Source organism: Astyanax mexicanus, chromosome 4 (assembly GCF_023375975.1).
Source record: "Astyanax mexicanus isolate ESR-SI-001 chromosome 4, AstMex3_surface, whole genome shotgun sequence".
NCBI classification, from domain to species: Eukaryota; Metazoa; Chordata; class Actinopteri; order Characiformes; family Acestrorhamphidae; genus Astyanax; species Astyanax mexicanus.
In genome coordinates this window covers 7,669,660-7,690,571 of record NC_064411.1, presented here as the reverse complement: position 1 = coordinate 7,690,571, position 20,912 = coordinate 7,669,660, and the positions used below count along the sequence as shown (strand labels likewise).

Here is a 20,912-nt window from a genome sequence, read left to right as displayed (position 1 = left end):
GGGTTTTGGGTGTTTTGCATTGTGCGCAGACTGAACATGAAACTACGAAAGTCTGAACGTCAGCTCGCATGGTTTCCCACCAATACCGAGCTGAGATTAGTTGTAGCGTGCGTGTAACACCTGGATGACCGGAAGTAAGGGCAGCATGTGCCCAGCCAATGAGCTGATCGCGAAACTGCTCAGGTACATAAATCTTGTGAGGAGGGCAACCCTCCGGAGGTTGTGTGTTAGCTTGACTCTGCTGAATGAAGTCATCAAGTTCCCATCTAATAGCTGTTACTTTAACAGTGGGTGGCAGAATGTGTTCGGGTTCGGAAGCGTGACATGTGTCGTCTGGAGAACTAAAAACACAGGATAAGGCATCAGCCTTAGTATTACGGTTGCCTGGATGAAACGAGATCGAAAAATTGAATCGGGAGAAAAACAGTGACCAACGAGCTTGACGGGGTTTTAGACGTTTAGCAGTACGGAGATACTCTAGGTTCTTGTGATCAGTAAGAACGGTGAATGGATGTGCAGCACCTTCCAGCCAGTGACGCCACTCCTCAAGAGCTAGTTTGACAGCCAGCAGCTCTCTATCCCCTATCCCATAATTACGCTCCGCTGGTGACATTTTCTGTGAGAAAAAGGCTATGGGATGTAGTGTAGGCGGTGAACCGCTGCGTTGGGAAAGAACTGCTCTTATGCTAGTATTAGAAGCATCGACTTCAACTACAAAGGGTAGGTCAGGATTAGGATGCGTGAGAACGGGCCAGCTAGTTACACGTTCAACTTCACTAGACATTTCCAAAAAATCAGAATACTCTGGGGGAATAATGGAGAAATCAGAAACTACAGGGCTCTCCACCGAAGTGGACTGAATGATTAAACCATCCAAAGCTAAACAGTTCTTGTGACAATGAGAAGACCAAACCGTGATATCCCCATCGCGCCAGGAGACGGTGGGATCATGGGTCTTGAGCCATGGCATGCCCAGGATCACAGGATGCTCGGTGCTGGGAAGCACGAAAAGTGGCAGTTCCTCAAAATGAAGAGCGCTGGCTTGTAGGGTGATGGGTAACGTCTGCAGCGTAACTGGTTTGGAGCGCACAGCCTTCCCGTCCACAGCATGAATGGATAATGGACGCAGAAGTTCTCGGGTGGGTACTCCATGCTCCTTAACCAGGTCCAGGCTGATGAAGTTCCCTTCCGACCCGGAGTCTATAAGTGCTGGGACAGAGAGCATACCATCAGGCAACATAATATTCACAGGTAACGAGAAACATGTTGAACAAAGCATTGTGTTTGCAATACGCACCACGTTAGCGCGTGGAGAGCACTCCACAAGCTGTCCCAGGGTAGGAGCTTTCACAGGTCGGGTCAGGAGACCACACTCAGCCTTGAAATGTCCGACCTCCCCGCAATAAAGGCACAAACGAAGCCGGATCTGGCGCTGTCGCTCCTCTGAAGTTAGCCGGGTTTTCTGGATGTCCATAGGCTCTGGGGCAGACAGCGCAGCTGTTTCTGGCACGAGGGTGCGGGGCAGAATCACAGGAGTGTGCTGAGTGAGAGAGCTGGTCTTGGGGCGGCGTAAGAGAAGTTGATCCAAACGGATCGACAGTGAGATGAGCTGATCCAAAGTTAGCGAATCATCACTGCAGGCTAACTCCCTCTGTATGTCTGGGTTGAGTCCGCCTCTGAACACGTTAATCAAAGCTGCATTATTCCAGCCACTACCAGCTGCAAGAGTGCGGAAAGGTCTATGACCTTGCTTCAGAGCTAACAAAAGTTCCCCATTAGACTGTCCATAACGAGAATGATCAAAAACCGTGCGAAACATAGCCAAAAAATCAGTGTAGCTAGCCCCAGAAACTTCCTCCCAAACAGCTGTAGCCCACTCAAGTGCCTTACCAGAAAGCCGGGAGATAATAAAACCGATCTTAGCATTATCGGTTGTGGGCGGTGAATTTCTGAAAAACACGGAGCATTGCAAAAGAAAACCGCTGCATTTTTCTGGATCCCCATCAAAAATCTCCGGTTTAGATACAGAAAAACCAGGCACAGAGGATGTAGCGTTGGGCAAACTGGGGGCAGCTAATGGGCTAGGGCTAGGCACAGTTAAGCCTCTGAGGTGAGCTAGCAGCTCCGAAAACTGCTGCTGCTGTGTAGCTTGTTGGCTGGCTAGCTCAGAAAGCTGTTGCTGCTGTGTAGCTTGTTGGCTAGCTAGCTCAGAAATAGCTTGGGTCACACCAGCGAGCGTTTGCTGGTGCTGACCGAGTAGCCTCCCTTGGTTGGCTAGACCAGATTTAATAGCCTCAGTGTCCGCTATCTGATTTAGTTCGGCCGCGTATTCTGTCATGGTCAGAACAGAATAGCAGACAAGCGCAGATACTGATAAAAACAAAGTATGTTTATTATAATAATAAACAGATGTAATCAGGGTCGATACAGAAATAAGGGTAATCACCAGTAGACAGAGCAATGAAGACAAAACCATACCATAAACGAGAGACAGTCCAGAGTTCATACACAAACAATCCAGTATCAGAGATAATCCAAGAGGCGGTGGTGAAAGTACAGTCCAGGTCATACACAAACAATCCAATATCAAAGGCTGAGGCAAGAATCGGCGTCGAGAAACAAAAGCAAGGTCATACACAAAGTAAATAGAGACAAGAGATAAGTAACGCTTTGTACGAGGATAACCTACAATACGCGGCGTGGTAGTCTGTTTGGCGTGCACCTTTATAGTGCCAATAATCAGTATTCGGGACTTCCTGGTGGAAGCAGGTGAGGTGTCACGTGATCAGGTGAATGCGTGATGTCAGCGGGTGGTGCATTCTGGGTAGTGTAGTTATTAACCTGAGAACCTCCGTCAGAGCTTGGTGTGGAAGGGACAGAGGAGCTAACAGCACCAGATGTGACACCAATAAGCAACAATGTGAATGTAATTAGAAAGAAAACAGCTAAAAAGTTATCCAGAATTACTTAACAAAATATGTTCTAAAGTGTACCTAATTCATTCTGAATACATTACTGTTCTATGTACTGTACTAGAACACATTCTCCCATTCCTGGATGTATGTACACCCAGCAACTTAGATGATAAATATATGCACAACAGATGATGAAGTTTTATTCAATGCTATTAAAGAAACAATAAATGTCCTGTTTTCAATACACTGGAACAGTTTTTGAAGCAATAATCCTATAAAAAAAATATTTTCCACCAGACATATAAAGCACTTTGTGGTTTGGCCACCAGATGGCGCTAATGTGCTCTGCGTCATAAAGCTCTGAGTGGAGAATATTTTTCGTACAGTTAGGAGAAACGATTCAGCGCTTATATAAGCTTTAGTTTACCATCAATAATATTTTAGATACGTTAGCAGAGCAATTTCAGCAGAAGTAGCATTAATTGGGTTTTAAGCATAAAAGAGGACAGAACAGAGCACACGTACACACATGGACAACATTGTTGGTACCCCGCAGTTAATGAAAGAAAAACCCACAATGGTCACAGAAATAACTTGAATCTGACAAATTCATGGTTCAACAGAATTATTTAAAATATATATAAAAATCTCATGAAATAGGCCTGGGCAGAAATGATGGAACCCTTAACTTAATATTTAGTTGCACAACCTTTTAAGGTAATCACTGCCATTAAACGATTCCTGCAGCTCTCAGCAGGTATTTTGGTCCACTCCTCATGAGTTAACTGCTCCTGCTGTCTCAGGTTTGAAAGAGCTTTTTCCAGACGGCTCCATGTTTCAGCTCCTTCCAAAGACGCTCAATAGGATTTAGGTCAGGACTCATAGAAGCACTTCAGAATAGTCTAATGTTTCGTCTTAGCCAATCTTGGGTGTTTTTAGCTGTGTGTTTTGGGTCATTATCCTGTTGCAAGACCCATGACCTGCAACTGAGACCAAGCTTTCTGACACTGAGCAGCACATTTCTCTCTAGAATCAAGTACCAGATGCAGCAAAGCAGCTCCAGAACATAACAGAGCCTCCACCATGTTTCACAGTAGGGACAGTGTTCTTTTCTTCATACGCTTCATTTTTCTGTCTGTAAACATAGAGCTGATGTGTCTTGACGAAAAGTTCCAGAAGCTTTGTGGCTTCTCAACATGTAGTTGGGCAATTTCCAGTCTGGCTTTTTAATGTTTTGTTTTCAACAATGGTGTCCTCCTTGGTCGTCTCCCATTAAGTTCACTTTGGCCCAAACAGTGATGGTGTGATCTGACACTGATGCTCCTCGAGCTTAAAGTTCACCTTTAATCTCTTTAGAAGTTTTTCTGGGCTCTTTTGTTTTAATGGGGATTGTTAATCTTTTTGTAGATTTTTGCATGAAACGAGCCTATTACTTCAGATACTGAAAGCAGGGTGACCTAAAGCAAGTATTTATATTGATTCCAGCTTAAAGGTGGGTTTGCTTATTTGTGGGGTTAAGGGCTCCTTTATTTAAAATAATTTTTCTTATTTGTATAAATTGTTTTGTTTTTAGGTGTCCCATTGAAGTGCCCCATTGACCGTGTCGAGGTGGCATTAAGCACACTCTCTTCCCTAGTGTCTGCTGCTGTTTTGCCTAGGCTGGTGTTTGGCCTGGGCTGTTTTGCCTATAGTGTATTTAATCCGATTTGATATTTTATAATTGACTGCTCTAATTCTGCATCTAGTCCATGGGGTTGAATTATTAAGTTTGTTTCTCTTCTTTATTTTCGTTTGGATTTTATTTATTTTTGATCCTAATATTTTTTTGGTTATTAGTTTGTTTAATATTATGTTATTGGATCAACCCTGTTTGTACCCTGGGTTTTGGTGTTGAATTATGTGTTTCATTATTGATACTGGCTTGGGTCAACTGGTATAACCTGTGATATAAATTATTATGATTTGTGTATTCTCAACTGTGAACCTAGCCTAAATAGCCCAAGTGTGCACAATTTAAATTGACATCTGATGGTAACATTTAAAAAGAATTTGCCAGCCAGTAAATTTTATTTCCTCTCAAATGAACCTGTGTGCTATAAAGGTGTTTTCAAAGATGTATTTGAACCATATTTCCTGAGGTGAAATTCCCCAGGTGGCGTAGTCAAGCTATTATTTATTTAAGTGTTTTTATATAAATAAATATAATCATCTGAATGTTCTCGGGGTCACACACAGTTCAAAATCAATGTCAGATTTTCATTTATTTATTTTCATAGAATATTATTTATTTATTATTACTTTTGTCACATTCAAGTTATTTCTGTGACCATTGTGGGTTTTCATTCACGCTTCATTTTCCTCCAAATCTCTCTCTCTCTCTTTCCCCCATGCTCTCTCTCACACACACACGCGCACACACACACACACACACACACACACAGCTGAAGGCATGTTTTCTCTTTTCATTCTGTTAAAGGTGGAATATGGAGCTACTCTAGAGTTGATTTCCTCCATTAAAGCTCTCAGTTAAAATCAGTTACTCAGCACATTAAAATAATCTAATTTATACTGACATTAGCAATAAAGCAAAAAATAATCTAGTCTGCCAGACACAACACACTGCACAATGATTGTTGTCCCTACAGAATATTGTTGTGATTAATACAATTAATGTTTTAATTTGATTGATATAACTGTATAAATATAATTTAGTTTTGCCAATCTAACACTGATGCTTTTATTCAAGGATAGGTCACATGGTGCACTGTTCAATATTTTATTATGTTTTTTTATATGACAAAATAAAAAAAATATTTAGATATTGTTTTTATCAGTATCGCACACCTCTAATATAGATATGTGTAATTCTCCAACCTGTAGCTGATATTGTAATTTACTCTTATTGTTGACATCAGTCAGTCTAATCTAAACCCCGCCTCCCCATCACACCCAGCTGTGTACACTGATCATTACATACAGAAAAACTGTGTGAAAGTGTGTGTGTGTGTGTGTGTGTTATATGGTTTAAAAAGGTAAATTATAGTAAAAATCAGTAAATGATGTAAGTGATGTTTCACTCACTGTGGGTCAGAGGTCATATCTTCACTGCTGAAATCAGGAGGAAGATCGATGGACCGGTCACTCTTCATAGAAACACAGCTGGGTTCTGGAGAAGCTCCTCTCTGGGTTTCAGTTCTGTTAACATTAAACACAGTGAAACTCCAGCATTTACACAGTGAAACTCCAACACACAGCACATCTTTAATAAAGATCAGGAACTGAAGAGCTTCACTCTTAGAACAGAACAGTAGTTTAGTGCAGTGATGTACCGAGACCCAGAGCTTCCTCCTCCACTGCTGAAGAATGGAGGATCCTCCATGGACCGGTCACTCTTCATAGACACTCCACTGGGGGCTGGAGATGCTGCTCTCTTCTCCCTGTAAACAGATCTTCATGATGATCCATGATGAGAGTAAAGTGTGGAGTAATGTGTTCCTTTACTAAAACTTATTCACAGGTTCCAGACTAACTTCTTCATAACCGTCCCAGAAGCGTCCCGAAGCTTTCTGTCAGCTGCCCCAAAATGAAAAACACTCGTCTAATAAATATACATATTTTAATTTCTTTAACAATACTGTTGAATATATTTGTGTTTATGATGTCACAATGTCATCACCTGATTAGATCATATTTACTATATGTATTTTATAGATCTGTGAGTAGTTAATGTATAATGTATAACATGTATTGGTAAGAGCTACACAATTACACAATTATACTGTATTATAAACTAAAAGATATATTTTTTATACTGAACTCTAACAGAGATACAGATCAGAACAGAATAGAACAAGTCTTTCTGTGAGAAGCTTCATTCCACAGCTTTAACAAAAACCCAATCACTTCCATCTGATCTATATAAATGCATCACATCAGGATTTCCTCATTTCTAATACTAATGTAAACCCAGACAGTGTGTGGTAAAATCCGAGACGGATCCTCAGAATGGATCTGGTTCAGAGTTCACTTTTACTACAGACTAATATGATCCAGATTTTGAGCAAATCGTCACATTTATGTTAAAATATATGGACCATATTTTTTAACATAAATGTGCAACCACCCCATACCATAGCAACCACCTAGCAACAGCATAATATCACTACAGCAACCACCTAATACTGTTACTGTGCCAGAAGGAAACATATTATTAATATTAACTATTAGATATTAAAGGCATATATGTACTTTAAATACAGATTAGAAACACATTTTACTATAAGAATAACTGGCTAGTTTGTTAAGCGTTTCTCTTTGTTTAAATACAGCACAGGGTTCTGACTCTGTTCTCAATATTTTAAAACTGTAAAATATGCAGATCACAGCTCCAGGATTAGAGCTGAAACCATTAAAATACAAAACTACTTTACATATTAAACCCATCACTTAATTTACTCACTTTAGAACAGGAGGTCCTCCTCCACTGCTGGAGTTCTGAAGATCCATAATTTACTCTTCTTCATTCACACACAGCTGAACACTGCCGACACCGACCCCTGAGAACAGATCAATCGTTACAATAAAACCTTTATTCTTACAATATTCTTACTATCATCAGAACTGCATTAAACAAAACCTGATAAACTAATAAAAAAAAAAAAAAAGAACGATACATGCAGCCTAACAATCCGTTAGCAATCGAATTACTGGCTCAATCGGAATAGAGCACGTCCATGTAAACACCTCAATCGGAATAGAGCTGTCCGATTGAGGCCATTCCGAATACAATTTTCGATCGAACGAGGTGGATAATCTTTTTAAAAATTCGATACAAAGAAGAATGACAGCCTTGTAAACACCTGTACCCGATTACATCCCCAATCGGAATGTTTAAGTACATCTGCGCATGTGCCACAGCGTTTTAGAGCCACTCTTAAAAAATAAAAACAGTTCGCTTCGAGATTAAAGTTCAAATATTAGGAGAGGAGATATTCTTAGTATTTTAGGTATATTTATTTCTTACTGCTTAAGCTGTAGTTTAGGAGCGGTGCAGAGGGAAACAAGCGCTCATGAGCTGTTATATATCACCATCAGTTATCTACATTTATAACCTGCTGATTATTAATGCTGTAATGTTACAGCTACTGTACATAATATAGTGTTTAGATTTTCCCGTGGTAGCCTCCCAGAAGAGCGCGCGCTCCTGCACGGAGATTTTCGTTCCTTTAAAAAAAAGTAATAATAATAGTAATAATAAAATAATAAAAACTGTATTTATAAAGCACTTTTCATACATTAAAATTCAGCTCAATTTTCTGTACATACAGAGAGGTAATAAGGAAAAAAGGAAAAGGAAAAAACACAGTAAACAATGTGACTATGATATTAAAATAAATCAATTAAAATAAAAAGTAACAAAAATATAGATCACTACATATATCGATGTATAATAATACAAACACAAAATATTAAAACAAAGTTTATTAAAAAATGTCTTCAGACGCTTTTTGAAACTGTTTACTGATGCTGCTTGCCTGATCTCAACTGGTAAACTGTTTCATTTCTTTGCAGCATAAAAACAAAAAGCTGCTTCTTCTTTTCTCTTCTTATCTGTAACACTATATAAAATACACTGTATAAGATTATAATAGCTGGTCTAAAATAATTATATTATAATGTTTTAGGATGTTTTTTTCTTTGGTCGCAAAACCCGATCTAAAAGGCAGCTGAAATGTCCGCGCAACATCGCGCGCTCTCCCGGGAGGCTTCTCATGGCTACTGAAAGAACACGCACCACGGAAAAATCTGCACACTGTGCGTGCCTCGCTCTTAAACTGCAGCTCACGCAGTTACAGCTACATTTCCTTTAAAATATTACCACTTTATTCTCGTAATATTACGATTTTAATTACGAATAGATAAAGGAGTGATAAATCAGTACTTGCCTGGATTTTTTAGATAAAGCTGTGCAGTATCTTTAGCAGACTAGAGAGCAGACGACGATAGAAAGCTCATTACAACCAGAAGAGACTTGAGACTCGACTTGGATTCGTTACCAAAGACTTGAGATCATCTCTGATACCAACTGTAAACTCTGGAGAACATAGCTAGTTATGCTGTTGCTCCTCTCACGCTGGCGGACATCACCTGATGCTCGTTGTCATGGTTACGAGTACACTAAGCGATACCACACATGCGCGTCATGTTTGATCGGATTACTTATAGCGTGCACATAAACGGAGAGTTTACTCAGACTATTGGGGAAAGTGTACATATAAACACCTCAATCAGATTCTAGAATCGGAATGAATTCTTTCGGATTGAAGGAAAGCTTTGCATGTAAACATAGCCAGTGAAACAGCAAGTTTTCCGTTAAATCAGTAAGCCAAATAACGTTACTTAGTGAAATTACCTTTTATACCTGAACTTCTCCTCGCTTTGATCACTAAATCTTCCATTTTTACATTTAATATTGTACAAGCTGACTTTTATTTTGACGGTAGTCACATGACTTGCCAGCACCAACAGTTTGTATACCGTGGTGTCAAAATGAAGGATTTTAAGTTTTACAGAGCTGTGAAGAGTTTTGATCACATTCACGCCATCCTGCAACAAATGAATGGGCATGGAAAGTGTGTGTGTGTGTGTTGGTGGAGGAGGGTGGGGGTGTGTGTTGAGAGGGATGGGGGGTTCGCTCTCATGCTCTCTCTGAGAATAAAATAAACTGATATTTTGATGAACGTGTTGTACCTCATTTTTAATGGTTAGTAGGATATTGATACAGGACCACATTTGGAGACATGGTATTTGGTTCCCATTTCTAAACATGAATCACAGAGTTTTGGCAAATTTATAAGCTTGCTGATAAAATGTACCATGCAGAATTTCAGTGAGGGATTAACTGGTTAGTTGTTAGACACACGCAAAACCAGGTCCAGACAGCTGTTATTTATAATAATGTGCTGTGTATTTTACATAAATTCTTTGTTAGCTTGAGAAGTACTACAACTGGTCAAAGACCACATGCCCAAAAGATGGCTATAACCCAAATAGGTTTGCTATAATGGTAAACTAATTAAATTTCTAAAATGTCTTATACACCTGTTGACACAGTGTAAAACGCACAGTTTATAAATCAACTGCTCCAGAACAAAGACGATTATTAATAATGATCAATTATTATTAATTACAAATTATTTTCTGCTTGATCTTTGTATTTTGTTTGTAATTTATCTCCCAGTCTATCTAGATTACAGAAATGTGAAATGTGAAGTAGTTTACAGACTTGGTATATGTAAAAATAAATAAAAACACCACAGGCTTATACATTTTAACAGATTTTTTTCGAATTATAATTAGTTTAAACATCAGTCTATCTAGAATTCAGAAAACGGAAGTTCACAGCGCCGATTTTTTTGTTTTTGTTTTTAGCAACATACAAAACACAACAATATACAATAGTACAAACTCTTGTAGAGGATCACAGCTACAATTTAGAAGCTAGTGGGAGCATACACAAACATACAGACTAGAGGAGCAACGTAATAAAATGATAATCTTAGACAAAAGCTTACTAGAGATCTGGTGTGAGATGATACTAGCAGTTTTCCATTTTCTTAATTTACTTAATGAAGAATAATATGACTTAAATTCATTAACGAAACGGGGGAAATGTGGAATTTTGCTAAAAGTAAAATTATATTTATGGCATCAGAGAAAGCTGAACTTAAGTTTTTCAAATAAAACAAAATGTCCTCTACCTCAAAAGAAGGAATATTAAGTTTGATATTAATCCAATTTCTGATGTCCATCCAAAAAGTGTGTGAATATTGACATGAAAAAAACAAATGCTCCAGAGATTCATTTTCTGACTTCTGACAAAAAGTACATAATTCAACATCAAATTTGAATATTTTTTAAAGAAACAGGGCTACAGGATAAATCATATTTATAATTTTGAAATGGGTCTCCTTCACTTTAGGAGATATGGGCCAGTTAACATATTTGGAATAATCAAAAGTCATATTTATATTCTTATTATTAGGAAGTTTCTTGAAAGAAGGTCCATTATATTCATAGTAAATCTTCTGTTTCAAATCATCATTGATAGTCTTATTATTACACTTAGTCTACTAAATTACAGTCGTTCACTTTTAATGTGGGAATCGAAACAGTCACCTTTGAATATAAAATGACTTGTTTGATTAACTGAATCAATGCTAAAGGAATCGCTTTGCACACCTTCTTAAAATCTTTAAAACTCCTAAGATTATATTTTTCACTTACAAAAGGTAATTTACAAAAACAATACCTTTGTCATACCAATCTTTTATAAATATTGACTTCCTACCCACTGTGACTGCCCTATTATTCCATAAAGTTGATCCATGATGGGAGAAGTTATGTTGAAAAATCTTTTTCCAGAACTGAAGTATTTGTTTACGGAAGTATGATAATTTGACTGGAATCTTACTAATTTCATAATTACACTTCAGAAAGAGATCAATTCCTCCCAATTTCTTAAAAATGGAACCTGGAATATGGAACCACATTAAATGATGCGTAATAAAGGTTTTTAGCCATTTAATCCTAAATGCGCCAATCATGGCTTCAGAGTCAAATGCATTAATACCACCTTTCTCGTATTTTTTAACTTATTGGGACCTTTTAATATGATGAGTCTTATTTTTCCACAAAAACCTGAAAAACAATAGAATTAGCTTTGCTTATATTTTGTGGTGATATGTACGTAGAATGACATGGATACACAACCATGGAAATGCCATCTGCTTTAGTCAACAGGTTTCGTCCAAAAATAGTCAAATCCCTTGTGCGCCGAAAAGTGTTGACAGCTGTGGCTACCCGATCTGTGCCCCCTGCTCAGTTTACAGTGCGCATGCATGCATGGTACAAATCGGGCAGTGACAACAGCTCCGTGAAATGAGCAACAGTTGCTGGAAAGTCATGTGACTTTCCTGTCAAATTAAAGTCAGCTTCTAAAATATTAAATCTAAAAATAAATAATTAGTTTTCAAAGTGATTTTACCAAGAAGGTTAGGTAAGAAGTGGAATTTTACTTTTTTTATTAACGTTGATTGGCTTACTAATTTAACAGAAAACTCCATATTGTACTGTAATAATACACAGAATAAACATGTTAGCAAATTAAACTATCTATGCCCATGCTGTTTAATAAAACACTGTTAAAACACTGTAATAATACTTAATAATAATAGTTAATAATAATAACTATTATTATTATCATTATTATTATTATTATACAATGCAATAAAAGATGTGAATGTGACCATAAGAATAAGAAGTCACATCACACTTTAAGCACTTTGACATTGTTTAAAAAAATACACAACTAAACAAAAAGAATGGAAAAAAAAACTGAGAAGAAACGGAATAGAAGAAACTAACATTTGGGTTGAGAAATATTTGGCATTATGAATTAAAAATGTAGTATATCCTGTTACTTATTATCTGAGCCAATAGTTTAAGGAATTTTAATAAAAAAAGAATGTTTAAATATTTGTCATTTAAAAAAGGTTTAGGCATTTTACAATGTTTGTAACTGTTGTAAGCATGGTTAATTGATGTACATTTATTATAAATGTTACCAGTATTTTAAATATTTTGTTAAACATATACAGATATGTCTAAAGACATGATTTAATGTTTAATTAAAGAAGCATTATGGAGAAAAATAGATTTTTTTAGCCACTGCCAGCATGTTTAATACTAGGCGAATAGTATAAATATGTAGATTTCAGAGGTTTGACTGTACTAAAACTAGTGTTGCTGGGTAATACAGTTTTGCGCTGGGACTTTATTAATGTATTCTGATTCAGGAGACATAACTCTTTGATAAAAGTAACATTATACGAAAAAATATATTTCTTTCAGCCACTGAAAGCATGGTAAAATTTACTTTAGCACATAAGTGTCACATTTCTTTACCAATGCGAACTGGGAATTGGAAGAACTAAGACGAACTTGGCTGAAGATAAGTTTCTAACTTTAACTCGGAGCATACTAAACGTGGTCAGCTCCGTTTCTAGAACAGGTAATTGAATCAGGCAACACTAAGATTTACTGGAGATAGAACTAACATCACAATAAACGTCCCGTCCTTTTATACAAATATCATTTTTATGTTATAATTATTATAATTATAAATACAGTTATTGTAGTTAACATTTTCACCATTTGACCAAAAAAATAAAATACAAACCGTATTCAGAATAATGATCCTTATTGATTTATTCCCAATACTTCTGTTCTGTTCAAAGCATCTACTAAACCATTTAATTTACCACTTAAATACAAATTCAGACGCATTAAACAGCTAAACAATGTCTTCTTTATTATATCTGAACTGTTGTGTTAATCCTCCAGCCTGATGCTTCATTTACACTATCTAGCACTGAGTCTTGTGAAGCAGTTTTGTGTTAAATCCACCCTGTTCACTCTGTAACACAAGCACCCGTCCACCTGACCCTCTATTTCTGTATACATATATTACTGTGAAAAATCTGATTCAACATGCCATCATATTAATAATGCACTCTGTGTATTGAATATTGGAGTAAAATAAATGATATTGGGCAGATACAGTCTGCTTCTGATAGATACAATAAACAAACCAATGATAAATATTTTCAACAGGACAATTTTAAAGTCGTATTGTAATTGTTAAGAAGAGCTAGCTGGTATTAAACCATGTAGAAGCCACTGTGGTGCATCTGATTAAAATGCTGGAGATGATGTACTCTGAAAACAGTATTTACTGCAGCAGAGGAGTTGTGGTATATACAGAATAGATGAATGCAATCCGACTGTGTGAGTGTGTGATTCTGAAACAACAGATATAAAAGGGATACTTGAACTACTTGAAACACATTACTGACTACAATTTACAACACTAACACCTAAACAAAGATACACACTTCTATGAGGTGTTATCTGGTAATAATAATAGGCAGATCAGAAACAGCTAGAACAGGGATGGGCAACTGGTGGCCCGGGGGCCGCACACGGCCCTCGTCATCACTCAGTGATAATTTCATCACTCAAAAATAATTTCATAATTTCATAATAAAAAAAATAATAATAATAAAAAAAATAATGTAATTCTACTTTTGACCGCTAGAGGGCGCGCCGCTGCCAAACAATAGCGGGCACGGGCGCTCTGTGGTCTAGTTTTCTGCTATTATTGAATGAGCTATTTGCAATCAGTTTTTAAATCTTTTTTGTTCTTTGTTATAAATGAGTTCAAATGCCTTTTGCACTTTTATAAGCAAATGTTTTGTCTATGTTTCTTATGAAGGACTTGTTATAATGAACTTATTTTACACAGAGGAACTGCTGTATTTGCAATCAGTTTTTTAAGCAAACTTTTTGTTCTTTGATATGAAGGACTTCCTTTTTGCACTTTTTTTAAGCAAACGGTTTGTCTTTTGCCGTATTAAAATGCATTAATATGCAGAAAATAGTTGTTGATAAATGTTGGCGCTGTAAACATACAGATATAAATTCATATAAAATTTGTTCTTATTGAAAATCATTTGTAGCGTTTTTCATATTCAATTATTTGAAGTGCGAGGTCATGTGGCCCTCCAATGATCATGCTGAAAAAAATGTGGCCCTCTCCATCATGGAAGTTGCCCATCTCTGAGCTAGAAGCTATACAGAGCTATACAAAGAGCTGATCAGTTAGCATAGCATGTAACTCCTTGAAAGTACACCTACAACTTGGAAAGTAATAGTTATCTACACTTTATGAATAAACAGCAGTGTAGGTACTTACAGGTATCTGAATGCACACAAGAATTAAATGTCCTCGGTAATCCCACAAAACTTTACTAAGCTGCACACCGTCCACTATCTCCACTGTTCCTCTACAGAAGTCCTCTCTATCTGTGGTATGCAAGCCCCCAACTGAGGCCCCTCAGTCTCAGCATCGCTCTGATTGGCTAAACAAGAGGAGCCATGAGGGTTGCAGGCACTGTGGGTGGGACTCAGTGGAGGAGCTATTTAGCTCCAACTCTTGGCTCTTTGTAACAGTAATTGTTCAAAAATTAAGAAAGTTGTGTACACATACATTCATATTAAAGTGATAATCCAGACAAATTATCATTGACCTTACAAAAGATCATGTGTAATTAATATTAAAATGAACTAATTTTCTAAATGTTTTTACTAAACAAGTTCTCAGCTGTGTAACATATATATATATATATAAAAAACCCTGTTCTTTTGCAAATAATTTATTTATTATAGTAACTACTTTTATAAAATATACTATATTGTGCATGATATTCACATATTTTAACACTTAACAAAAGAATTAACGTAAGTGTATATATTCATACATATGAAAATTAAGTTATTCTTGCTGTAAGAAAGGAGCATTGCCTCCATCTAGTGTCATTAAGATGTTCTGCATGTTATATAAATAATCTCAGGTGTGTTTGTGCTTCTAATAATGATATAAAACATTACGTGTTAAAGAACAGATTCTTCTATAAAATCTCTGCAGGCCCTATTTACCATAATAAGAACAGAAACATTCACCAAGACTGGCTGATTGGCTAGATTTGGGGGTTTAATTTAAATTAAACTCAAATAAATTCTAATTTCAAACACTGTGTCTCCACAATTAAACCACAGTAACATTAAAATATATAAAATATCAAAATATTAGATGACTTGCTGTAGATGGGGAGTTCCTTCCTGATATTAAATGCAGGTATCTGGAAGACTAAAACTAATGTTGATCTATTCAATAACGTATAAAGACTTTAAATAAATTACATCCATTATACAGCACAAGATGAAATTCAGAATTATAATTATCTTTATGCATTTGATATAAAAGGAAACATGCAATAGCTTGAAAGACAGAACTGTATAGCTAATTATATTAAAAAATATCCGTCTTTTATGTCTAACTGAGACAGACTGTAGAGAAAAAGAATATATGAATTTTACGAAACAGTGAGTAATGTTTAAAAAAAAAAAAAACTAAACTTTGGTTTACAAATGTGTAAATAATCGATAAATTTGTTAGCTAGTGAACGCTAACAAACAATTAAACTGGAATCTTAAACTGAGGTAAAATTTGAGGATAATTTACTCTTACGGAGGCAAATTGGCTTTAAACAGATTTGAAGTAATGTGAAGAATTGTTAGAATGGTGGCAATTCGTTTCTCCAAACCGTTTAAAAACCTTTTTTGTCACAGAAAACAGAAAATAAATGCTCTTTCTCCTCAGAAACTTTGGGTAAGAAGTTAGGAAGCTAGCTAATTTAGCTTTTTCCTAACTGACCAAAAATCAGCCTTTAATTATACTAATTAAATCTGAATTTGTTTAATCTCATGAATTTATCCATAAATTATTCGTTCTTTTTTCAGTTTATTAAACAGTATAAGAGAAACAGAGCTAATTCACTGCTAACTCTGTTAGCTGCTAACAGGCTAATGTTGACAGGAATCTGAATCAAAGCCTCATAAAGAGCACGTGAGGGAAGCGTTAATATAAACTACTGCTTTAAAATAATATAAATAATACGACCTGCAGAGATTTTATAGAAGGATCTGTTCTTTAGAACATAATGTTTTATATCATTATTAGAAGCACAAACACGCCAGAGATTATTTATATAAAAGGCAGAACATTTAATGACACTAGATGGAGGCAGCGCTCCTTTCCTCCAATCAAGAAGAACTAAACACAGCTTATTTTACCGGATAATTAATACAGTTTTTCATCCTGTAATATGGTTATGGAAGTGGAAGTGGTGGTGTAATTTTTGTGCTCCGTTCTTTGGAGAAGGGTCTGTCTGCAGAGCCGCGGATTTAATCCAGCAGATTCACGCCAGCAGTTTCAGGTCAGTGGCATTCTGCGCATGCGTTGATCCTTGCTTCGGGTTTTCTTAGCGATTGTTATACTGGAGAAAAAGTTAAACAGCACAAATATGTTCTCTATACAAATCCCAGAATGTATTATGTTTGATTACTGTGGAATGTTTATTTTCTCAATGATCTGAATTTAAATGAGCTCAGTTTATTTTTAGGCCAGGCTCAGAAATTGAGCTTAATCCGTTAATTAATTTAATCCCTGAAAATATTTTGCACATGTTTATCTCTGTAAAATCCTGGAGGAGTACTTTCAATCTATTAGTGTTCCAACACTACAAAGCTGTGCAGCTCAGTAACATCACAGTCAAAATAGCTCATTTTATTGCAGGCTCTGAAACTGAGCTCAATCAGTCATTATGTTCATCCCTGACAAAGATTTTATTTCCAATCATAACTGCAGTTGTAATGTCTGATGTGTGTTCCTAATTATACATAAAACTTAATTACATTTCAGATGGTTACAGTGGTATAAAAAGGTTTGGGCACTTTTGATACTTTTCAAGATTATCCTTTATAAATTACTGGTTGTTCAGATCAGCAGTTTCAGTTAAATATATCATATTCATAGTTTTTCCCTATAGAAGAAGGGACATCAGAAATGTTCAGTATCTGTAAATGTATAGCTAAATAAATAAGTAGTAAGTACAGATAAGATAGATTTAAGCAGTTAGTTAATTAGCTTTTGGGGAGAAAGTCAGGTTTGATTGGGGGAGAGTGAAGGAAATCCACCATGCTCTGTGCTGTGTACAGAGTACAGTGTGAGCTGTTCCACCAAACGGACACTAGAGTGTAGTATGGGAGCATTAGGATCCAGCCTGAACATACGCTGTCCTCCAGTGTCTGTGTGCTGCAATTTGCAGAAATCATCATACCCATGTCCAGTTCAATTTCCCCTGTTTTGTTTAAAGAGGCACTAAACCCTAAACCAATGATTTTTTCATTAATAGGTGAAATCTGTTCATCTGAAGTAATAAAAAACACCAGTCCTGCCTAAAACTTTTATAAGAGTTTCCTAACCTGTAAAAACACTGAGGATATGTCCATGTACTTTGGTACGTGGACACTCACAATATGAATATCAATCAATCAATCAATCAATAATACCTCCCTCTGGTGATATCTAGCTATCTCCATCTCACGGCTATCAGAGTCACACTGTTCAGCCCATTTAGCTACCTCTTCTGCCCCGCCCCTTAACCCATACATCACCCAGTGCCACTCCCAAACTACCCCTTCCATTTTTTAAACAAAATGTATGTATTAGTTTTCAATTAAAAAAGTACTCAATTTAAAATGTACTTTGAGTAAAAGTTACATAGTTACTTTTAATTCATATAGGTAACTATAAACTGTATTTTTTTTAACTTGCCATTGCTATGCTTTAACTGCTATTTACATGTTTTTTAACATTCAAGCAGATTGTTTAATGTTCCCAATAAAAACTTGGAAAACATGAAATCATACAAAAAAATGCATGTTGGTTGACGCATGCACAGTGCCGTAAAGAAGCACATATTGATGGGTAGCATCGACAGAACACCGGTTAGTTCAGTGTTGTTTAATGTCTAAAAGGGATTTTAAAGCTTTTTACACTAATATTAAACTATGCAGAGAATTTAAATGTTATCAGTTAATATTACACAATTAATTGAAAACACCTAAAATATACAACTGAACATGTAATATTCAAAATATGGTAAAAAGAAAAAAAATACAGGTGCTTTTCAGATTTTCTCATTTTTAACTTATAAAAAATAAAAAATAAAATGAAATATGTATATGTGTGTTTATATAAGTGTTTTTACAGTTCTTTATTTAGCTACAAGGTGTTTATATTCACAGTGTAAAATTATAAACTGCTCTTTCACTGGTTAGTTATTATAGTGATCTGCTCCTGGGATATTCCTTTCTTCCTCCAAAGGACTGGAAACTTTATAAGAACCAAAACTACTAATTTTATAACTTATTTTGCAGTAAAGATTTCTGTATTCTATATATCTGCTCAGTGACAGTGTCGGGTTACAGACCCCTCCCCATTTCTGTCTCCGCCTAACGCGGCACCTGATTGGCTGATTCACATGTCTTTCTTCAGAAAAGACTGTTGATGTGCATTAGTAAGCTGTAAACATGTCCAATGGACCAAATATGGACGTACATAAAAAGCTATTGTGCAAATTATAATTAATATTTTAATAAATAGGCATATTTCGCCGTAAATGTTTATTTTTCTAAAGGAAACACAGCTAAATAGGCTAGACAACTGAAAATTAAATATGCTAAGCTTCAACAAATAAATAAATAAGTAAATAAACAGCCAAAAAATTATGGCATTTTCTGGCCCCGCAGGTGGGCCAGGGCACGTTAAGAAGATAAAGTAGAAGCTTTTGCTTTGATGCCAGGGTTGCCTACTCCCGGGTCTGTAACCCGAGACTCTGAGAGAGCAGAAAATTCTACCGAGAGGGGAGGGGGCTCTTAAAGGAACACTGCACGAATATCTTATAATAATAATTACGCAATACAGATCTGAATTCGCAAGCCAGCTACTTAAATAAACCATCTAAACAATTAATACTTTCCTGAGTAACAGTCTTAACGCGCCCATAATTAAAGGTTCAATATAGACACCTAACATGCCAATTTAAAGCTTAAAATGTCTGCTTTTCAGTCATCTAGAAAATTAAGCTGTATTTCCTTTCAGACAATAAACATTTAGGGCAAAATATTCTTTTTAATTAGAAATATCCATCATAATTTTCATATTTGCGTTTTCGTACATCCATATATGATCCAATGTGAACATTATACATCATTCAAACCATCTAACTCTCAGGATTACGGAAACATTTCACTATAGGATGCACAGTTCCTGAATTAGAACTGAAAGAGTGCATAAGAATGCTTTACAGCAACGTTCAAAACCAATGTTCAAAGTGGCCTTCAAACCCACTCCACATTATCATGAGAACCATGAGACCAGTCGCCAGTAATCCTCATTTAGCTCCAAACAGTGCTTGACGAAATTTGAGCCAGAAGAATAGATTTGTTTTAAAGCCGTATTAAAAACCATCTGCATTTGATTACTGAATTATAACTCACATGTAACAGGTTTAAAAATAACCTTAAAAATAGCCTTAATAATTAACTGTGAATTCAACCAAAATTATAATAATATAATAATAAGCAAATATTTTTGTAATTATCCTTTTTTATATATAATTGTTCATTTCTGTTCACTATTTTGAAGTTTTGCCTTGCATTTGCAACATCCTATAAGCCAGTGTGCAGCTGTAGCTTGGTCCCTCCCTCTTCCCTCACTCTGGCACAGTCTAACATGTGCTCTGCCAGAGGTAGGTCTCACACAAAGCACAGGGGAACTATTTCACATTTATAAAGTTAACTATGGACATATAACTGAGTAATTCTCTATTTAATTGTTGTTTATCAGAAAATTTAACTAGCCAGCACTGTTAAACTGACTTTTAAGCAGTTTTCTATGATCATGCTAAGCTAGCAGCTAGTAACTAGCCCATTCTCCACATGGTGAAAATGTTAGCATTCTCTGCTTAAAGTATGTCCATTTGTCCTTCAGAATGTGAAAATGTGCAGCTGCTGAAATCAAACTGATGTAGTGCTGCTTGTTATATGTGCAGAGGTCGAGAGAGAGAGAGAGAGAGAGAGAGAGGGTGCGAGACAATAAAGAGTAGACAGAGAAAGAAAAGAGAGTGGTCTCCTGGTCCTCCTTCACGCAAGCACACGCAGCTGTTACACGCATGTGAATCAAATTGGTCTATCAGGTACGCTAAGAGGGAGGTTGAGGGAGGGGGGGGGGAGATGTGGTATTACTGTGGATGAGGGAAGGTACAACTGCAGACTGAAAAATGTGCCTTTTACTGTATGTGTATGTGTGTCCAGTACATACCCGCCATTTCTAATGTTCAAACTTCTTAAATTAATATACTACAGGAAACTGAAGAGGAACATGAAAGAAGAAGCATCACAGTTGTTGGAGTGACAGAGTCTGATGATGGCAATGTTCTCCTTCTAACAAAAGATCTGGAGGAGCTGAGT

At 36.3% G+C, this 20,912-nt stretch overlaps 3 protein-coding genes across 10 annotated transcripts in view; 1 reads left to right on the top strand and 2 right to left on the bottom strand.

Annotated features, from left to right (window-relative positions):
- Positions 1-14,846, bottom strand: part of LOC125801109 (zinc finger protein 501-like) — a 286,089-nt gene extending 271,243 nt beyond the window's left edge. The window contains exons 1-4 of one of the 4 annotated variants that reach the window (XR_007438618.1): positions 14,731-14,846; positions 7,375-7,471; positions 6,245-6,352; positions 5,997-6,110 (exon numbers count right to left, since the gene is read on the bottom strand). Coding sequence is in view for 1 of the 4 variants with exons in the window: in XM_049477137.1 (XP_049333094.1) it covers positions 5,997-6,110; positions 6,245-6,352; positions 7,375-7,421 (269 nt within the window). In the remaining 3 variants the exon portion in view is untranslated. Of the gene's footprint in view, positions 1-5,996; positions 6,111-6,244; positions 6,353-7,374; positions 7,472-14,730 lie in introns of those variants that run through there. The other 3 variants (XM_049477137.1, XM_049477142.1, XM_049477138.1) reach the window with 3 other exon arrangements.
- LOC125801399 (zinc finger protein 239-like) overlaps positions 1-20,912 on the bottom strand; it is a 240,236-nt gene that overhangs the window by 82,876 nt on the left and 136,448 nt on the right. The gene's annotated exons all lie outside the window — the stretch shown is intronic.
- The window catches only part of LOC111196471 (zinc finger protein 239-like), a 294,610-nt gene that overhangs the window by 242,467 nt on the left and 31,231 nt on the right, over positions 1-20,912 (top strand). The window lies entirely within an intron of this gene.